Genomic DNA, 22126 nt, shown 5'->3' on the forward strand with positions numbered 1-22126 from the left:
AACATATAAGCAGTCTACGAAAAGTTAAATGCTAAAAATTACTATAATTTATTTTAATTAAATAGTTTATTGAAGGTCATCCCAGTTACATTTTATGAGATAATGAATTTAAAACCAAACACTGAAGAAAAGTTTAAATGGTGTACTTTAATAGGTAATAGTAAAAAAAACATCCATATTTGTACATTTGTGAATACAATATAATTGAAAAATTATTTATCCTTATTGAAGAATTATTTCTGTTATTTGTATCAAATATACAATATTTAAACCCTTTTCTTCTGAAGTATCTTTTTCAAAAGCGTCAACATTTGTCTTCTCGGCATTTGAAGCTTTTTTCTCACTGCTGAAGTTCATGCTCTCTCTCCTCTACATTCAAACTCGAAGACCTAAGCCTAGAGTCAGAAAGTTCCCCAATCACAGAGTCGTAACTCCTTGTGTTAATCATACCAGTACTACTGCTGAAATGTCCTTGGCGTGGAATGTTCCCCAAATGTGGTTTCAAAGCTGGAATACCTCTGGTATTATCCGCTCTGTTACTTCCGTCTATCTCAGTAAACACACCTTGTTCCTCCGGTTCTCTGACAGAGACAGCTTGACAATCGTTGGTCCGATTTTCTTGTGGTTCCTCATCTGATCGGAGACCTTGGATATTTGGATTTCTAATTGTAGTTTCATCTTCCTCAGATGATCGCTGGAAAAGAAGAAGGAGATGGTTGAAAAACTTTTTTTTTACTTTCAGCATATAAACACGATCAAGATGATATTCAATACTTTCTTATTTTGGCAATATTCTGGAATAAATAGTTTACAATATTTAAACTTAAATACTAATTTATGTTTATGTAATGGATGCACTATATTTAATATTTTCAATCAGGTGCAATATCTCGGTCATAGTTCTTAGGTCAACATAACATCGAATTATTTTCTTTTAAACATGTTAAAGCAGACTTCTTTCTCTCTTTGGTGCAACATGTATGTTCTTAGCATTATTGCAAATGATTTGTTTCTCCTGCAGAACATGGCCGTGAGGGATTTCATTACTTCATGAAAAAAATTATATATCTCCAGTGAAAAGTTAAAAGAGAATATGTTCAGTGTATATTGCAATTAGATTACATATGAAAGGCATTAATTATACATGTATTTTATCCAATCTCAAATCCACTGATAGAAATTACTAAATTCCCATACCCTCCGACGGTATAATTTAGACCTTCCGGTTGCTAAATTATTGTGAACTTCTCTATTATTTGTGCGATTGTTGTCGTCATAAGTAGGAAAGTCAGTGAAAGAAATTTCAGCCAATGGAGTACGAACGTCACTTCCGATAGTATTGGTTGATGCGTCAACACTACGACGGGAATATGGTGGTGGATCATGAATTTGCGATGGGGGGTGATGTTCTCCCACAAAAGTTGGTGGGTACATCTGACCGTGTGAAGCGGGGTAGTTGGATGACTGATGAAAGGGATTATGGAAAACATGATTAGTATTCATTGGAAAACTGGAGTAAAACTGACCCATATGAGTTTGATATCCGTCATATGGCATAAGACCATGGTTTGTCTGTGTTGAGTAGGGGCGCGAGCTTTCAGGCATCAATGCATTCATTTGAAGATAGTTTGGGAATGGTTGCTGAGTTTGTATTTGCTGGGGTTGCATCATCATGTTTCCAAAGATACCACCAACATAGTTTTGTGAGGCACTAGGAGTGTTCGAAACCAGTTGAGGCGTTCCTTGTGTTTGATGGAGGTTCTGAACAAGATTTTGTACCGAAGGTATTTGGGCAGCACTTTGTTGGACAACAGGACAGTTATTGGAGCGAGATGCCAGACCACCTATTAGAGCAGAAATCGTATTATTTTGAGTGGGATTATTCGTTTCACTGCTCCCTCTCAAGTTTTGAACAAGAGAAGCTAAAGCTTGAAGACGACTGTTATTATTTCTTGCACCGTTATTGTTACTTCGATTATTCCTGTTGTTATTATCACCATCTTTATCGGTTTTGTTATTTTTGTTTCGACTGGTGTTGCTCGTTTTGTTGCCATTTTCATTTTTGTCTCTTTCACCGCGGTTTTTCTTTGAAGCTCGTTTATTTCTGTTCTTCTGTCCGTCTGTGTTGTTCTCGGCGTTTGTTCCACCGTTTGCTGAGGACGTCTGAGTATTGACGCCTATCTGATTTATCAATTGCGTGGCTTGTTCTTCGTTCTCTTCTTCTTCGTCTTCTTCAGTGTCTGTTTCATTTTCTTCTTCTTCTTCTTTTCTCTTCTTCTCCTTCTCTTCCTTGGAAACAGCTCGTGTCAGCCAAAACGAGAAGAAAATTAGGGTCAACTGCATTAAATAATGATATACTTGTCAGTAAAAATTACCTTGAAATTAAAAATCAAAACATGTTTCTGAAAAAAGCATGTAACTTTTACCTCAAATACTCCAACTGTTCCTAGACAACCAAAAGAAATTCCGTTCTGTTCTTCGATGATGTCCCACAAAGCTTTGTAGCAACCCTGCATATAAACATAAGCATCAATGTTTTGACACTTCAATTGATTATAATATATTCTTTTCTCCCTAGGATTTCCTTGTACATCATTTCAACATTCACATAGTATAAATATGTGTCTTTTATTTTACTTTTTATATAGTTTTGTATATATTTCACTGAGCTCAATAATTATATAATATTTTCTGGCTGTTTATGATTCATTAGAACACTGGTTGGCATAAATAATATTTTGTTTTCCCCTTTAAAAATGTGTGTTACTTGATAAAACAGATTACCGTTAGGTAATTAGAATCTTCGGTGGTAGGTATCACTGCACAGTCTCCGCCGACGTCCATTTCTTCCGGATTTTTGCAACAAGAGACTGGAGTTGTCAAAGTGACGGATAGGGTAATATTAAACTCGTCGACGTAAAAGTATTCCCGGTCCCAGATTAGACTCTTGTTGAAATCAGAGTAGTCCTCTATTCCACAACACGACAACTGAAAAAGGCCAACCCAGGACTGATATATCGTCTTAATTCATTTCGAGAATTTCATTTCGTTATTAATGTAAAGCGTTGATCACTCCAAATGAATATTTTACAATATGGGCACAAATAACTATTGTGAATTTAATTTACATGTATTTATTGAATATCTGCGTTACATATCTAATATACATTTTGTATCATTTAACAATGAAGAGTAAAGCTAAAATGATACCATTTACATTATTTTTGGAAGTTTTTTTTTTAAAACAATGAACCATTTAGATTATGTAACTGCTTCTAGAGTTGTACTAGAAATCTAGTTAATTTAATTGATTTCAAAATCAATACAGAAAATTCTTGGATTTTCTTTTTTCTTCATAATCTAAAATGACCGACTCCTTTTTAACGACCAGCTTGTGCGTGTTACTGAGTCTGATTGCAGCAGATTGGACATAAACCCTATCAGATTACCATGGACTTTGAGTGTGTGATTGCTCTATAATAGAAAATCAACACGCAGCATAAAGTGGTTCATTGTTCAAACTATATATAATATAAAAATCGAAGGAAAAGAACTTCCATGATCTTTCTCTCCACAGAATAAAAAAAAATCTTTAAACGAACATAAAATTAGAAGAAATTCTGTATTAGGAAGCAATTCAAAGAAAACCCGCTGAATTCAATTTCTACCCTTCTCCCCTTTGCTTCTCATCGAAAAGTCAGTTGTCAATAAGGATAAGAGATTCCTGTATTGAAACTTTCTGATCTGATAGTGCTAATGACACAGTAAGGTGCAAATTAGCATATTGATTATGTTTTATCTCTTCTGCTAGTCAGGTATCAATAATTTATTAATTGCAATTAATCAATTTTAGACTTACTCCGGACATAAAGAAATCAAAGGCCACAGACATGACGTCTGTTCCGTTGCCACCGACATATTGATTCTGGAGGAAACTCTGAAGAGATGGCTTCATGTAATCGTCTATCTGTAATACATATTTATTACATTACAATATAACTCATGTAATCATCTATCTGTAATACATATTTATAACATTACAATATAACTCATGTAATCGCCAATCTGTAATACAAATTTATAACATTATATTACAAGGTAATTCTTAGAAATCGTGTAATCGTTTCACTGTAACACAAGGAAATCCTTTAAACTCATTTAATTTACCAGCATCTGTCGTTATCACACATTCATTACATTACAATGCAATATAATTTTTAGAACCTGTATAATTGTTTGTCTGCAACACATATATTACATAACAATACAATGTAATTCTTAAAACTCGTGTTATTGTCTCTCCATAACATACATATATTATATTATATTACAATGCAATATATTTTAGAACTCAAGCATCCATCTATATGTAAAACACAAAGCATTGCAATACAATGTTGTTCTTATTATCTATCATTTATTATAATATAATTTTAGTACATTTGTGATATTACCAAAAGTATTTTATTTGAGTTTTAGGGTATTTTGATCATTTATACGAAGTAAAAGTTAGACGGAAACCCCACCGGAGAGATAGACACATGAGCATATTAAGGATTTAACGCCTCACGTTTATCTTTGCAGGAGTCGTTTGTTTGCAATGGCCGATGAAGAGTAGGTCAAATATTTATCAATATTTTAAATTCTGTATATTTCTGATTGCCCATCTAGGTTTTAAATGTCAATGATATAAATAAATATATTACACCTGGTATTGTGTTTTTGTAGATATCTCAGCACAGTTGGATTGCACAAATTAATTAAGGTAAATATATTTGAGTTACATAAGTATTTTTGGGATAAATTAAATTAAAGGCAGATTAATGAATTAATTTCAGAGAGAACATTGGATGTCAATTTTGGATAAGTAGGTTTTGCTGAATTTGTCTACTTGAAGCGTTTATTGCCAATCTGCGGCGTTAATATACTTTAAGGTGCATAGTAAATGAATGTTCAAATTGATGATTTAAGTGACCAGTAACATATACATGTACATATACATATACATGTACTACAGACTTTTATCACCAAAACTTGAAGAATCGTTTCTTCAATTGTCATCAGTCTCTCTCTCTCTCTCTCTCTCTCTCTCTCTCTCTCTCTCTCTCATACTATTGATATTGATTAATGGAAGTGAATTTGCTTAAGATATGATAATCTCACTAATATCATCTTATGGACCAAATAAAAATGGGGGATAACACTTCACACTTACTTTTCCTTGATACCACTTACCAAATTTCTCTTTGTTATCAGAATGACAATAAATGAAATTTCTCCAGCAAGAAGAAGAATAAGCATAAAGCCGTACTGCAAATAAAAAGACACTAGTATAAAATAGAAGTTATAGAACACAATGTGTCCTTGTTGGTTAGAGTCAAAGAGTCAACAACTGCCATATATCCAATATTTACCACTGATTATACAGACCTTTAAAGAGTTAACTGCTATTTATTTTAAAGCATATATTTTGTCTTTTTCACAAAAATAGTTATACATGTATATCAAACTTTCGTTATTTTACCAAAATTAGGAGTGCTTTGATCTTTTTCTTGGCTCCAAGGATCCCGATCCCGGCCACAATGGTCAACACCAAACCAATCGCAATCAGACCAAAAGCGGCATTCCCCACCAGAGCCGCTACATCTAGGCTAGAGAGATCCACCCCTCCTAATCCGCCCGTCATACTGGTCAAAGTATCTATCACCTTACCTATGACGTCATTGATGAGGTCTTTGGCAAATTTGACCAACATTCCTATCACCGCCATTCCTAGAGCAAGCAGCTAAAAACACCAGGCTTCTTATTACGTCGTATAAAAAGGAATAAGGATCAGAAACGGTTCTTTCTGAAAGGTTTGGGTTGGTTGTGAAGCATCTTGCTTAGCCAATGGCTTCTGGGCCGCCACTTTCCTCAAAACGATAGGTGTGGATCAGAAACCCTTGGCTAGCGAAGATGAATGAAGCGCAAAACAATTTCTTTTCAGAATGAACCATTTGGTGTTTATGTCTTACTTAAGGTCAGATGATACAAACCATTTTTTCTTTGGATGAGACTTAATATCATCTAACAGGTTTAGAAAAGTGGATAATTCTTTGAATTTTTTCTCCTTCGACTTGGAAAATGAAATAAACTTGGAAATATTAGTTAATACTTCAATATAATAACAAATATAGACAAATCACAATCAGTAAAGGTTTTCAGATGAAAACAAATTTCAGAATATGTAAGCTTGGTGCTAAAAGTATAATACAAACTTTACAAAGATATACCAAGCAAGGTAAATTTTACGAGGAAACGCAAATGGTGAAAAATCAGAAAAATCACAGAGGCTGATTTTTACCATTTTGCTTTTCCTCGTAAGATTCACCTGGCCTGGTATATTATTTAAAAGTTTACATTATACTTTAAGCACCAAGCTAACATATTCTGAAATTTGTTTTCATCTGTAAAACTCTATAGCTACTGAGTGTGATATGTTTTTGTTATGTTAGCAACAGCTAGCAAAGAAGATTCAATTAAAAAAAAATAAAAGAGTTGTTCACAGATCACGGCCAATTAAAGATGTATATAGTGCTAATTAAGTTTAACATGAATATATAAGATACAAAGAAAACTTTTGAAAAGTATAAAGGTTTTAATAATAAAAATGAAAACCAGGCACAAAATTTTAACCATAAATACCTTTTTTATATTCACAGTTTCTCATAGAAGAATCTGTGAATATATAAAATAGGAGTCAAACAGAAAGTCATTTGTTATTTGACCAGCGTGTGTCTCCTCAAGAGTGTAGAAATTGTTCATATGATAAATCGGAGTAAATTAAGAGAATGATACATGAACATTATCAGTGATTTTCTTTGTGTTTACGAAAACGTATTTATTGAATGAACTTGAAAAAAAATCATTTTTTTTTTATTCATCATAGGAAGTTGTTTTGATACATTTTCGAGCAAGATTTCCATGTTACATAAATTATACAAAAGCTTTTAAAATAAGAATTAAATTGAAATGAACGTAACCTTACCCCGAAAAATGAATTCAGGGTCATTAGACACCCCCTTCCACAGTTGGCCACGCTGTCCATTGCCATCTATCCTCAAGAAAAGCGGGGTTAAATTAAAACCTTAGTTAACACCATTTTCTTTTTTAAAAATTCTCAAAATGTTCAGATCAGATCAAAATGGTACCAACCTTTAATTGAAATTTTGTACGTTTATAAGACAGATTACATCCTTCCAACTACTTATACAAAATAACGAAGAAATGTAAGATTAAGGGGTTAATCAAAAATCAATGTATTAATGTTCTTTGACAAACATGTTGGCCATCGCAGTAAACTTAATTATGGGACAATGGGGTTACTGTAAGATAGCTAAGTTAATGTTATCAAACAAATAACCTGAATAATATATTAAGGCTCCTATGTAATTTATCATCATAGCAAGTGTGTATATTTTATGCCTTATTATGTAATTTTAGTGAGCATGTCTCAGACTTCTAGAAACTAATCACCAGGTTCTTATAAAACCAGATTTACACTAGTCTAGTGATACCGCTATTTTAAAAAAACTCTTTTACAGATTTATTTTTGATAAAAACTAAATTTTACCATTCTAGATATTAATTACTTTTCAGAAAATATTCCAGCTTTTATCTTGTTTTATAAAACAAATAGAAGTTCTTGCTTGGTAGAGTTGTCCTCACTCACTTCAAGGCCAACAGTGCGATAATTTTTCTTTTCAAATCATCCTTTCAAAAAAGTTCTCTTATTTTTGCAGAAAAAATTGTCCTAATTTACTGTTTCTGCAAAGTTAAACTAAACATGATGTCGAAATATGACTTTATAAAAGTTACATCATTCTGTTCACATATACTTTAAATAGAATTTCAAACAACGACAGAACATATTATCTGTTATTAATGAGGTAGCATTGCTTTAATTATATATACATGTGCATTGTTCATTCTTGCGGTTTATCATCCCTGGCATGATTATTTCACCTCTATGAGACATTACCGGATTCAGGCGAATGGCGAAACGGCACGCAAGACTATTGAGTAGTAAGTTTTTTAAGTGCGTAAACGCTCGCCGTAACACATATAGTCACTTGTAATTAGTATTAAGAGGTCTTAATTGACAAAAAAATCTTTCACTCCACACTGCTTGCGAAGGAACAGTTGCTGTCCATATTTTACCGACGTAGGTTTGGCTTGGGATCCACAGTACAACGTTTGGATCAGAGCGACCAATCTTACGACAGAGCTACAGTGGCCACTTACGTGCACAACATGATACGTTGATGTTGATCAAGTGGCATCAGGGAACTGTAATAGGGAATGGAGAACAATTTTTGATATAATACATTTTTTTTTATTTTTAGTTATGGAAAAACTAGAAAGAAATACTAGTATAGTGCTGATAAGGAAGTATAAACTACTGAGTTAATACTTTAATTTTTTTTTTCAATAGATTTTCCATTAGGAAACACGAAAAAATATCCAAAGTCAGAAAATTTAAGAAAAAATCAAGTTCTTCTTTATACTCATTTATAAAGTAGCTTTAAGTTTGTAAATTATCAAACAAATATGTATTGTTTCATTACTAAAAACAATGCTTATTCTTGTTTCAAGAGCCTTTAATAATCATTGCACATTTGAATGAAAGAATTTTCTATTTTAGGCCTATATAAATCGTAATTAATAAAATAATGGAAAGCCGCTTGGTCTTTCACTATATATTTACGTAAAACATACTGGTATTTTGATACATTTATTCTGAGTAACAACATCAGCAATGAGCAAACACACGGTAAGTTTATTCTGTTACATTAATTGCTAATAACATCCTTTGTCTGAAAACATAGGTGATTTGTCACAAAATGTCCTTTTTCAGGTACGATGCATATCATAGAGGTATGTGTGCAGAAATGTCGGCTCCTTTCAGCATCGTGTATGAATATCACAATGTCAAGCCTTCATTTCGATTTAAATAATGAAGATGGATGTGATTTAGATGGCAGGAACAGGAATGCCTTCATCTGAAATTAAAACAAATTTCCATTTAATCATTTTTTTCTAAAATTAAACTAAATACAAAAAGATGAAGATTATGAACAGTGTTTGACCCTAAAAAATCTATAAACAATACAGATCTGTGAAGAGAGCAAAAATCATTGTAAAGAGAGCAAAAATCATTGTAAAGAGAGCAAAAATCATTGTGAAGAGAGCAAAAATCATTGTAAAGAGAGCAAAAATCATTGTGAAGAGAGCAAAAATCATTGTAAAGAGAGCAAAAATCATGGACCTCTGGAAATTCCTGAGATGGGGTCATGTGCCCAGGAGGAGTAAGCATACTCTGTTGACCAGTCACACCCGTCATTTTCCTTCAGTATTGATCACGTAAACGGAAAAACTTAGTGATAAAAACAAAGGCGTGACAATTGATAGGAAACAAGTCAACCAAACTACGATTCAATGGAAAGTTAAATTTACTGATATGGTCATTCTAACGACCGTGGAATTTTCCAGTTGCATATATGGGTCCAACAATTGAAGTGAAAAAAATTAATGGCCAAAAAAAATGCTAAAGAAGTCACTAGGTGTAAACCAAGAAGAGCTTGAGTGGGTAGAGGACATCCATCTTTAAAAAATCAAACGGCAAACTTACCTATCATAACTGCCTGTCTGACGGTTTTAGGACAACAAATGGGAATCATCTGGCCAGAGTACAAACTGCAGGTCCAACCAGGTTGGCAAGCATTGGGAATGTTTCGTTGACATGGCATTTTCCTCATGTCAGAGTTGGGGGTGATGTCACAAGCTTGATATTCAGCCAATTTATTGTGGCATAAAATAGCACCTTTCATCATCTTGAGTTCTGTAAGTTGAAAAGGTTTAGACTGATGAGAAGTGTGATCAGAGCGCATGTAATTGTCTTTTGTTGGGTTACTTTTTACGTTTTACAAAACATTTAAAACTGTGAAGAAATCCCAAGAGAATAAGAATTATGCAAATTTTTCATATAATATCAAGAAATACAAAACATATATTTGAGAAACGCGTCTTCTGACCTTCATCTCATGTAGATTTTAAAAACTTTGTTGCAAACAAATTGTTTTCACATTTCTACTATCAACTTACCTAATCCTTGGGCCATAGCATTAGCACGAGCCATAGTACCATCTGTCATCATTTTCATAGCTGTCTCATTTCCTGGAGCCGGAGGCACAATTCCATTGCAAACAAATTTTTTGGCAAACGGAGGAATTTCTGAAAGTGAAAGTTTTTTAAAATTTATTTTCAAAGAGCAATACCAAAAGTATAACTTTTGATTTTCTCCAAACTAGAATATCATAAATACATGTAAATGCAAAATTTAATATTTTACCTATTCCAGCTTCTTGTGGATTCATTGCCTCTAAAACTCTTGTATTTATACGCCTTTGGAGCATTTGATTCATCATTCCGACCAAAGGATTCGCTCCAGTCATGGAATTTCCTGACGTCCATGTGTTCATTCCAGCATTCTGGCCAGTTCCTGGCATCGAATTAGCATTCATGGTTGGCTGAAGCGATGGGAACTGAACTCTGAATAAATGTTCAGCTTGTCTTTCTGTCATCATTGACAATTGTTCCGGGGAAAGTTGTGATACCTCTGCAGGAACATTGTTACCGAACCATTGGCTGTATTCTGGATTAGCCGCTGGATTAGTACCTGCAGAGGATGTGGGGTTGCTGGCAGGTGGGTTATTGGCCTGGGCAGCAGTGGGTACCGGTGCTTGGGCCTTGCTATTTGAAGGTGTATTGGATGTCATGGCTTGCTGAGTTGGAGAGTTATTAAAGGTTGATTGAACAACTGGTATGGATGATGGAACTACCACTTTTGGCTTAGTTTGAGGTGGTTCAGCTCTCGTACCTGTATTAGCATTGTTTGGCGAAGGTTCTGGTCCAACTGCTACAATTCTCGGAGCACTTTTTTCAGGTGGTGCATGTACTTTAATAGAGGGATGAAAACCATTCGATGATGATGGGAGCAGTTCTTTATTGGTCTTTAGCACCTGTCCTTGTCCTAGTGCACCTGAAATTTGTTGAGATAAAGATGTAAACGTCTTCTGTTTAGGTTGCTGGCTTGTTTTGGAATTGGTGTCTGTTCTTGATAAAAGATTTGGTCCTTGCTTTTTAAATAGGTCTTTCATGCTAAAACTGGGACCTAGTCCCAGGTTTAATATTGTTCGATGGTCGTTAATTCCACTTTTATTAGTTCTAACTGGCATATGACTGAGACTCTGGCAATTTATATCTGAAAATATACTAAATAAAGTAACTCCAGGGAAATAGCCTTTAAGAAGCATACAAGGAATATAAATTCTATGAGACCCCCTTTACCCTTTGAAAATGTTTTTTAAAATGTTCCTGTTAGTGGAAAATTCCGAATTATTGCCATATATAAATGGTCCTCTCTCAATGTAAGTTACGGTTTTCATTTTTGAAATCCATTTTGGATTATTACTTAACAATACAATGGATTTAAGTTTTCCCATAATAGCCCACTAAACAATAGATAATAGAGCAGTTCTTTTACCGCTGTTGTCTCATTTATCTTCACAAATATCAGTTGTTGTGGTAGTTTGTGTATAATTTTAATCGAGGAAAAGGACCAGTCGTAAAATGCAACTAATGAGATAATAATGGTAGATATCGTTGTTTGTGCTGCAAGGCATACAGCAAGAATCTAACAAGTGGATTATTTTTAAATTAAAATGAGAATTAATTAAGGCTGGTTCTGGTTTGTATACGTCACTCCGTGTCATTTAAATAAGTTTACGCTGCTCTTGTTCAAAACAACTATTAATTTGCTTCCGGGATCTAATTAATTTTCCTTGATGAGGAATTAGTGCGGAGAAAATATCAATTGTCTAGATTTGTGTAATTATAAGATTTTATTATATTTAGTGATCGTTTCTTTCTATTTTATGACAGATTGATTGATATATTTGTTAGAAAGTTTTATTTATCCTTAGCTGAAAAAAAAATGTTTGTTAGTATAGTCTCTTTTGAGTAATACTGGGCAGTACTAGTATACAATGTATACTGTGTACAGAGTATATTTTTTCCTATCTAATATTCAAAATGTTTACTCTTGTGAAGCATTTACCTTAGATAAATTAAAAAAAACATGTACATGTATATATTTAAAGATTTACAATACTTGAAAGAAAATATAATTCAAACTTACAGAAAATAATGATTGATTATTTATACTCAAACTTCTTATGAAGTCTTCTTTATTATCTTTTAAAAGTCAAATAACAATACTTACATGTGAGACTGGACAATAATAAGATACACAAAGTTCCCTTCATTTTCGAAAAAGTTCTAAAATCCAAGTAAACGAAAGTAAAATTAATCTTAACAGTAGCAACTTCTAAACACAGTCTGCCGACGCCAACCTCTTGGTTTCATTAAAAAATGACTGGGTCATTAACATAAACGTGATGACAGCTTGTTTAATTGATGAAACAAACACTTCAAATGCATATGTATTTTAAATTGTCATAATTTATTTCCCATTATAATCTTGTCATTTGAACTATACATATTATAATTATGACGCAAATTGCAACAAATTATGAGTTTGTGGTCATCATACATTTTAAATAATGTATATTTTGTTTCTTTTCTTTTATAGTACTAGATTTTTAAAGTAACAAATTAAACTGACTGATACTTATGAGATCTTAATTACAATGTATGAAATTTAAAAGAGACTAATAGGCCCCTGTCTCTTGACACTCGGCTTAGCATCAAGATTACTTTCAAATACAGGATACTTTTCTCATGTACAAGTTTCTCATGTTGCTTTGCTACAATTTAATGGTAAAAGTTGTTTTGTAAAAACCTACCAGTAAACAATGATTGATTTCCATGCAAAAAACCTCAAAAAGATTTCAAACCCTTTCTGAAAAATTTGTATTTCATCAGATAAATTTGGTTTGCATTATTTTTAAATATTTATCCATCTCTTAGATTATGAAATTAAAAATGATGAAAGTCAGTCACAAAGTTTTAAAAATAACATATGTAGATTTCCTTTTTTTCATCTTCAAGGTTAGGAATGCATGAACATATCTCACAACTAACTTGTTATTTACTCGTTTCTATTTTTAACATGTTAGCTCTAACAAGGACCTGATCCTCTTGTCTAAAATTTATTAACTTTAGAGAAAAATAACAAAATGTTGCTTACAATTTTTCAAGCAAATGTTTGTGTTCTAAGTGTAAAAAGAATCTTATCAGACTGTTATTTTCTTCCAAAAGTGATAATCTAGCATCAAACTTGGTGGAGACGCGTGAATCCTGGGTCAAGGAGTAGACTATAAGAATAAGAAAAACGTGCAATTTGCATGTAATAAGTCATATGTATGAAGCAATGAACTAATCAATCTAAAATTACATCGAATTTCAATAATTTTAACTTTTGAAATTAGCTATAAGCATGATGAGAATAACAATGAAAAAACTGAAAATGGATATTTTCTTTGATTATATCTATAATCTATCCCTAAATTATGATATTTTTAAAGGCATATAATCTTATGTTGAGGTAAAAATTATTTTTGTTTCTTAAAGAGATAGGCCTATGGTCTTTAAAATGTATAAGTTGATTACGATAGAAAAACAAATACGACCAGGGGTATTTTAATATCAATTGTCAGACCATTAATTTGAATTGCATATGGGTTTTCCCGTTTGCTTGATCAGGAGTACGTTGTGAGTTTTCAAAAGGGGATGCTCACCTCCATTACATCTAATCTCGCCCCTGATGTTTTAGAGATCCGTGTTTGTTGTGCTAGTGATTTGCATCGTTTCAATCGAATTTTGAGTTTAATAACTTTTTGAGTTTGATAACCGTTACCTCAGTAAAAGTACAATAAAATTTGTCGGATGAGGACTCTAAGTACTCCAGAATTTTGTTTATGTCGGATATGAATTTTATTCCCATGCAATCTTTATAATGTACTGTAAAAAACTCTTGTTTAGTCTGCATTTCATTTAATGAATGCAGAAATCGACTCATGTACTTTTATTCCGTAACTTTACTAACAGGAAACATGAAAGATCTGTAGAACATCACCAAGAAGCTAGCTTGGAAGCCAGTGAAAGACAAGGCAGGGAAACAACTAGAAGGGGAGGAAGAACAAAGAAGGAGATGGAAAGTGCATTTTTGTTGAATTTAGTTCCACATAATTCAAGTATTACACCAGCAGACGAAAACCTAGAATAGAGTGGGGGACCATCTACTTAGGAGTAAAATAAATAGCCTTAAAACAGATGAGGAATGGCAAGCCTGATAGCATCCCGGCCGAGGCACTTAAAACTGATATTGACAACTCAGCCGACGTATACCACCCGCTTTTTCTAAAAATATGGGGGGTAGAAACAATTCCAGAAGAATGGAAAGAAGGATACCTCATCAAGCTTCCAAAATGGAGACCTCAGTGATTTCTACAAGGGGAATTCTTGATGTTCCAGGGAAGGTATTCAATAAGATCATACTGAACAAAATGAAAGAAGACGTGGATGATAAGCTACGTGACCAATGCTTGCGCGTGGGTACCAACGGAAGCGGACACACTCGTAAAAGCAAGAGTAGGAAAGGCCAGAGTAGCATTCCTGCAACTTGGAAATATCAGGAAGACCAAGGAAATTACAACACGCAGCAAAGTTAGGCTTTTTAATAGCGACATTAAGGCTAACCTTGGTTATATTCTGAGATATAGAAGACGACTGTATAACAGGATCCTGACATCCATCAACTCTTGTCTGAGACCCATCCTCCAGACTACTGTAAACCAACTTTCATTCGCGACAACTTTATATCGTTTTGATGGAATTTTACGATTAATTTTCGCGATCAAGCATTTTTGGATATGTGGTTAATAGACATATACACTTAAAGGACCGGTTCGCGGCGAGAAATATTCGCGATGAAAAGGCTCTCGCGAAGAAAATTTCTCGCACGCGAATAAAAGTTTTTTATCAAAATCAGCTAACATATTTGTGGCAAAGTACAAATCAAGCCCCTTCAGAAAAAGAAATAATGCAGAGAAGGTGGAAGTGGGAAGTGGATAGGATATACTCTACGCAAGGCCCACAATAACATCACAAGGCAAACATAAGAGAGGCAGTCCAAAAGGGTTCCCGGCATAAGTTAGTAAGTAACTAATACAACTCACGAAGTGTATCGGCTTACAATTATTGCGACAAAATGGTCAATTTTTAAAAACAATGGTTTTATATGAGATTTGTTTCAAGGAGTGTTTCAGGAGCATGAACAACATCTCATGATCAAGGTCGGTGCAGTACGGCACCAACACCAAACGTTATATCAGAGCTGCATCGTATCTACACTGAGTCACTATATGGATCTACGGGTGTTAATGATTGAAGATGAAGAAGCCAACCCTATCAAGCGTTGATTCTTTGAATATTCCCGCCAAAACAGACCTCCAGTGAAAAACTGTTTATTAATTGCATACAGGAGGACATGGGTACCATCAATATCAGGAGATGGAGATTACAGGTGTTTCGGAAAGAGTTTTGATCGATCAGTCAATCAATCAGTCTCAAGAAGAGCGTTCTACTAGACCCCAAATGAAAAGAGAAAGAATGGAAGACTGAGAACACAATATGGAGAAGGACTTTGAAATAAATAAGAACCATACAGCACCCTTTGGGTATTGCTGACAAGATTAGTCCAAGACAGGCGGAGATGGAAAGACTTTTTTGCTGCCCTTGACACTAGAAGAGTATAATGAAAGATGATGATGACCACGCAGGCAAGCTCTTGAGGACAATTAACAATTAAATTAAAGAGAAAAAAAAACATGTTCTGATTTTTATTTAGTAAATGATACGTTCTGTAATATTCAAAGTTAAATCGATAAAAGTTCTATATACCTGAAATAAAAGCAGAAAGCTGTTACTAATACATGAGATACATAATTTTTATCTAATTTTATACTTCATAAATATTAGAGCCATTATGTTGTACATCATTCATAGCGTCATTATCTAAATCATATCATTTTACACTACAACATGCAACACTAGTAAGTTCAATTCTGTGTCTAAATTAAAATATGTATTTTTTTCTTGTAATTTTTTTTATTAACTAAATAACAAAAATTTAAGTAAAGAGGTAATTTGATATAAACATGCATAAGCTTTTGTCTGCCAGCCTTAGGTAGTATGACATGCAATTTTTATGAATTTTAAGGCAAGGAATTTTTCTTTAATTTGCATGGCAATGAAATGCCAGTTTTCAATTTTATTTTAATAATCATGATATTCTGTGATATTTTCACCTGAATTAATGTAAAATAATTGAAATAACTTAAATCTAGGGTTCAGCTTTTTTTGGAGTATTTGGTGATATTGGGAACATATTATCATGTTTGAAAAAAATCTTATTTCCTGTTATCAAGTGGGCAAAATGGTAACATAAAATTCACATTTGTTATTTGATTCAACTATACATTGTAAATATTATATTTCAAAAATTAACATCATTGCTTTTGTTGTGTTGTCAGTAATTTGTTGACAAAGGATCAAATTCAGTTTCACTTTACGTAAAATGAGTCGATGTTGAAAGTTTTTTTTTTTCAAATAAAACTTTCGATTTATGTATCTTTATCTAATTTTCAATTTTCTGTCATTAAATTGTTAAAATAGAATTGGAATAAAAAATCTTATAAATATATGAGAACTTGTTATTCATATATTCGAACAGTTGTGATTCTTATTTGAAAAAAAAAAATTCTTATTGTATTTCTGAAATATATTCTATTTATAAATAAAAATCTGCACATTTGCTTTAAAGTAGTCATAATGCAAATTTTTATTGATATATACGAGATCTCAGAGAGACAAAATTCTAACCTTTTAATTCCTTAATACCCGAGAACGTTTGATTTTTATTTATTTATTTTTTTTATCAAAAGAGTGAAAAGACATCATTTTTATCTATAATCTTGTGTTTTTAATCATAAATCTTGTTGTATAGCTAGTACATGTATATGTTATTTCATTTATATTCTTTTGCTTATTTATTATGTAAATTATCGCATACTAATATAAATGATATATCAAATATGAATCACATGATAATTGAAAATGAATTATAATTGTGCATCTAAATGATTTGGAATAAGAATACTGCAACTTTTCCTTAAAAAAAATCGCAGGATTCCGCGTAAAAATCACATTTTTACAAAAGAAAAACAAGATGTTTTTGTTTTGGCAACAAATTTTATTTTTAGCATATAGGTCACAAGGTCATTGATCTTAGTGTCATTTGAAAGAATATGATTAGTTAAGTAGGCATACCAAATATGAAGTCTCTTTCTCTTATGGTTCAGAAGTTATGATGACGGTTCAAAAAAGCTATTTTTAGCATATGGGACACAGTCAGGGTCACAAGGTCATTGTCCTTGGTGTCTTGTGAAAGGGCTTAATTAGTGGAGTATACAAGCCAAATACTAAGTCTCTATCTTTCTTCGTTCTAAAGTTATGGCGAAGGTTAAAGTTTGCCGGCAAAAAAAGCTATATTTAGCGTATAGGTCACAGTCAAGGTCACAAGGTCATTGTCCATGGTGTGATTTAAAAGAACTTAATCAGTAGTGTATGTATACCAAATATGAAGTTTCCATCTTTTATGCTTCAAAAGTTATGGCGAAGGTTGAAGTTTGCAGAAAAAAAAACTGTTTTTAGCATACAGGTCACAGTCAAGGTCACAAGGTCATTGACCTTGGTGTCATTTGAAAGAGCTTAATAAGTAGAATATGCATACCAAATATGAAGTCTCAACCATCCATGGTTCAAAAGTTACGGCGAAGGTTAAAGTTTGCAGACAAACAGACAGACAAATAGACAGACAGACAGACAGACAGGACCAAAACAATATACGCCTCGGATCTTTCGATTCGGGCGCATAACAATCATCGAATATCAAGAACACATATAAGATATTAAGGAGTCTGGGGTCAACAAATTAACAACAAATTAACCACCAGATATAACTTAAATTTTTAGATATGATATCTTTAGCTGTAAACTATCATTTGACAAAGAAAAATTTCATACATTTTAGTTTTAAAATTTGATCATTTTTGTATATCTTTATATGTAGCTCTTCTTATTAAAGAGATCGAAATAGTCTAAAAATGGCCACGACCACCCAGCTCCGTTAAATATATAAATAACAACTTTCGAAATACAAAACACATAATTTTGAATGTCAATCACAAAATTTTGTGAATAACAAGATGCCTTAATATTATAGCGGTTTTTTTTTTTCGATATTGTTGCGTATTCTAGCAGTGGTGGGACATGTAATCAGATGTGGATTCTCAAAAACTTGAAACTTTTAGAAAACTTGTAATTTTTCAAAAGTCAGTAACATCAAAACCTGTTTTATATTACTATGAAACAGAATTTATATTCAAAAAACTTTAACATGAGTAGAAGAAAACGCCTTCAACACGACATTGAAGTATATCGGTGATGTACTACAGTATGCATTATTCAGTATTAATAAACAATATTTACTTTCATTTATCAATCGATTCGATATGGTCCAGTTAACTTGAAATAAAAGACATCACAGAGTCTGTCACATCTTTGTCATATTTGGACGTATACCAGTTAACAACTAAATGTTGGACAAACAAGATGACTTCAACATCGCATTTTCCATTGTCAACTTTTTTTTATGTAGTAACATCCCACTTTCCCCTTGAATATAGTGAATATATCCCTCGACTTATTCGATGCTTAAGAGCATGCGCCTAGTACCATCAAATTTTAAACCGAGACAAGTTACTGACATATAAGATGAGATTACCTGGATTTCAGCAGCCTCATTTAAAGTCGGCATTTTGTAAATTCTATGATCCTTACAATAACCTTGTTAGCAATCGTAACCTTTTATTGGGGCGTATTTTGGCTGAATTGTTTCATACTAATTGTTAGGTCTTTGTTTTATACTGTGTTTGACTACAAAAGTTTTGTCTACCTGTTCATTACATGGGACGCATTGTCAACAAGGGATGCTTTCTTCTCTTAAAGGCACTTGATCCTAGCTCTAAAATTTCCAGGGATCTGGTTTTATACCCCCGTTTCAGATTTGTATTGTTTAAAAGCTTTATTTGATCGAACACTATTCGTTACTTTTTTATCTATGCTAAAAGTGAGCAGTGGCTACATTGCTTTACTGAATTTCTTTTTGTGATCAATTAATTCTTTGTTCATCTGAATATCATTTACTGACTATACTTTTAAAGATTTATTTTTCATGCTAATCCTATTTTATAGACTAAATACATAAAAAATATATGTCCTAAACATATTTTTATATGCACAAAGATAATTACAATTGTACAAAATTTGCTAATTTTGGCAGAGAATAACTCACGGCAAAAAGTGACATTTACAATGACTTCGTGATAAAAATCATTGTAACACAATTACAGTGCATCACGGCATATCAAGAAAAATACATAATTTTGTCAAAAGTCGTGAAAATTTTAATTGTGAATTATCTTTTACCAACCAAACATGATGTAAACTTTGTTTTAAAACGATATGCTGGGCTTAATTATCTTTTGATTTATGAGAGATGGTATGCCCTATGTTCAATTATAATAATGACAAATCTATTCTTATCAACAGATAGACCACGACACATTTTTATGTAATGAATCCATGAATTTGTTTAAAGATAATTTCTTTCTTCTACATGTTATTTTTGTATAATACACGTGCAACTGTTTTTCAAATATGAAGAGACTATTTACATACTCCCTCTGTAACAAAGGAAGTTTGTCGCAATTGAAAGAGCATGTTTTTTTTTTTTTTTGTTTTTTTTTTTTGGAGTTACCGACAGGCTGAATTAGATGAAATGCATCAACAGGACTTGGTTTATTTGTTATTTCATTATTTTTACTTTTTAAAAATGCTATCACATGTATTCGCTGTCATAGATTATTTACCCCCAGTCACTTACAATGCAGGTAGGCTTTAACTACCGTATTCTTATTCGATATTTGTTAGGCATCAATAAATTTTAGTATAAGTATGATAAGCAAAGAAATAGAGGACATTCAATGTTTTGTTTTTGAATAAGGAATTGATTTCACGAGTGGAACAGGATTTTTTAGATATTTTCACGAGTGCGAAGCACGAGTGGAAAGATCCAGGGGCCACATCGCTCACCTGAGCACATCGGCTAGGAAAAAAGCATAGATCAGATCAGAACTGAAAAATGTTCCAAGTGGACTACATGTCAATATGTATATTTGTTATTTCATTATTTTTGCTTTTTAAAAATGCTATCAAGTGCATTCGCTGTCTTGAAAAGAAGTTTTTAAAGATTTTTCCTATATACATGTACTGTGTAAAACAATGTAGGTAGGCTTTGAACAAAGCTACCTGAGGATGGTTCCTCATATTTTCATCTTCCCTGGCCCAGTGGTTCTTGAGAAGAAATTTTTAAAGATTTTTCCTATATATTCCTATGTAGGCATAAAAAAATTTGAACAAACTAGAATCTACACTACCTGAGGATGATTCCACATGATGGCCAAGTGGTTCAGAAGAAGATTTTTTTAAAATGCCATTAATTTTTTGAAAGTATCTCCCCAAAGAAGCATACTTTGTACAAGTTTGGTTGAAATATTTAGAAGATGAAAATGTGAAACGTTTACGACGACAACGACGACAACGACAACAATGACAAATTTTGATTGTAATATGATGATAAAAACAGTATTCAAGATATCCTTTCACAAAGATATCACTTTTATTCAATGGATAAATTGCAGAATTTCACTGTTGAAAATGTAATAATTGAGATTATTATACCTCATTATAAATATTCTAAACAACGCGTTATCTGATTGGTTCTAGGTTATATATAAACGACACGCTTTTCATCATATTCCACCTCTTCGGAGTACAGTGTATTTTCCCGCAATATAGTTCTCGTTCGTTGAACCGGTCACACCACAATAGCCTGCGTTCTCTTTGTCATGATCAGTGTGCAAACAAAATAATGGCCTAACAATTTGTTTAAAAAACGACAATTTATTAAAAACTATCCATTTGAAAATTAAAAAAAAGGACCTATTTGCCATGAAGGTCTCACATCCACTGCGTGCTCTTTGTCAGGATTAAAAATTTTAAAAAGGTTGTTTTATCAAAATTTTTGGGTTGTTCTTATTTTGTTCATACTTTGTACAAATTGCATAGCATTTACATGTATATTGTTTGTGTTGTTTAAATTCTAATATTAGTATCTTGTTTAACAACAAATGAGAAGATCTGTTATGGTCTTGGTAATATAATTAAGTGATATGCACCCTTGTAATACTAAGAGTGCAATTTTAAGAATCTGTTGAATTTCTTCATTTGATCTAAACACTGCATTACCATATTGACAGAAATTGTTTTCTCTTCAATACATAGATGATCACTTATAAAAATTATTCCACATGTTTTAAACGATGTCATAAACAATGTTGTTTGTCAAAGTTTAACATGACAGGAACTCTAATTTTAGGTAACATTATATATATAAATAACAGCAAAATTTCAGCGAGAGAAGTAAATTACTTTATTTATAAACTTTGATTGATGAAATTTTAAGAACATATTATCCAGGTTTCAGTTTCACGAATCTTCATGCACTAATCCCGTGTTATTTTTGGAAACAAATTGACATCTTTAAAAGCTTAAAAGAGACGTGCCTACCAATTCTTGGCTAATGGCCTAGTCCTACAATGGTATTTGACATAAAACTCATTTCTGTTACCTATTTATAAAATATATCTATAAAATTAAAAAATACAGAACTCCTAATTGCTTTGATCTTTTGAACTTTTCTTTCTTAATTTTTTTTTTGAGGACTAATTGCAGGAATTCAAAATCAAATTATATAAAAGGTTATAAGAAAAGAGCACGTATGATTTTTTTTTCTTGGTCATAAAATTACTTTAAAAATAAATCCATCAGAAATAAAGATTTATTTAGGGAGAAAAGAGTTCATCTTAGAAGATCAACGAAA

The 22126-nt window shown here is 32.5% G+C and overlaps 2 protein-coding genes across 3 annotated transcripts; both read right to left on the reverse strand.

Annotated features, from left to right (window-relative positions):
• Positions 1-340: 340 nt before the first annotated feature.
• Positions 341-7108, reverse strand: LOC134238604 (myb-like protein A). Its single transcript, XM_062720735.1, has 8 exons — positions 7028-7108; positions 5525-5785; positions 5236-5310; positions 3860-3967; positions 2785-2988; positions 2427-2510; positions 1198-2337; positions 341-694 (listed from the first exon to the last, which is right to left on the reverse strand). The coding sequence occupies exons 1-8, from the start codon at positions 7091-7093 to the stop codon at positions 341-343; spliced, it is 2292 nt and encodes a 763-aa protein (XP_062576719.1). The 5' UTR covers positions 7094-7108.
• Positions 7109-8757: 1649 nt separating this feature from the next.
• On the reverse strand, positions 8758-12480 carry LOC134238580 (circumsporozoite protein-like). 2 transcript variants are annotated; one of them, XM_062720693.1, is made up of 5 exons: positions 12323-12480; positions 10391-11302; positions 10144-10272; positions 9671-9880; positions 8758-9041 (listed from the first exon to the last, which is right to left on the reverse strand). In XM_062720693.1, exons 1-5 carry the CDS (start codon positions 12363-12365, stop codon positions 9013-9015), a joined length of 1323 nt encoding a protein of 440 aa, XP_062576677.1. In that variant the 5' UTR covers positions 12366-12480; the 3' UTR covers positions 8758-9012. The 2 variants fall into 2 exon arrangements, with proteins under 2 accessions (XP_062576677.1, XP_062576678.1); XM_062720694.1 differs by having other exon boundaries at positions 10391-11080; positions 12323-12479.
• Positions 12481-22126: the final 9646 nt, after the last annotated feature.

This window comes from Saccostrea cucullata, unplaced genomic scaffold (genome assembly GCF_032062105.1).
Source record: "Saccostrea cucullata isolate Sc308-1 unplaced genomic scaffold, CSIRO_AGI_Scuc_v1 ctg63, whole genome shotgun sequence".
Classification (NCBI taxonomy): Eukaryota; Metazoa; Mollusca; class Bivalvia; order Ostreida; family Ostreidae; genus Saccostrea; species Saccostrea cuccullata.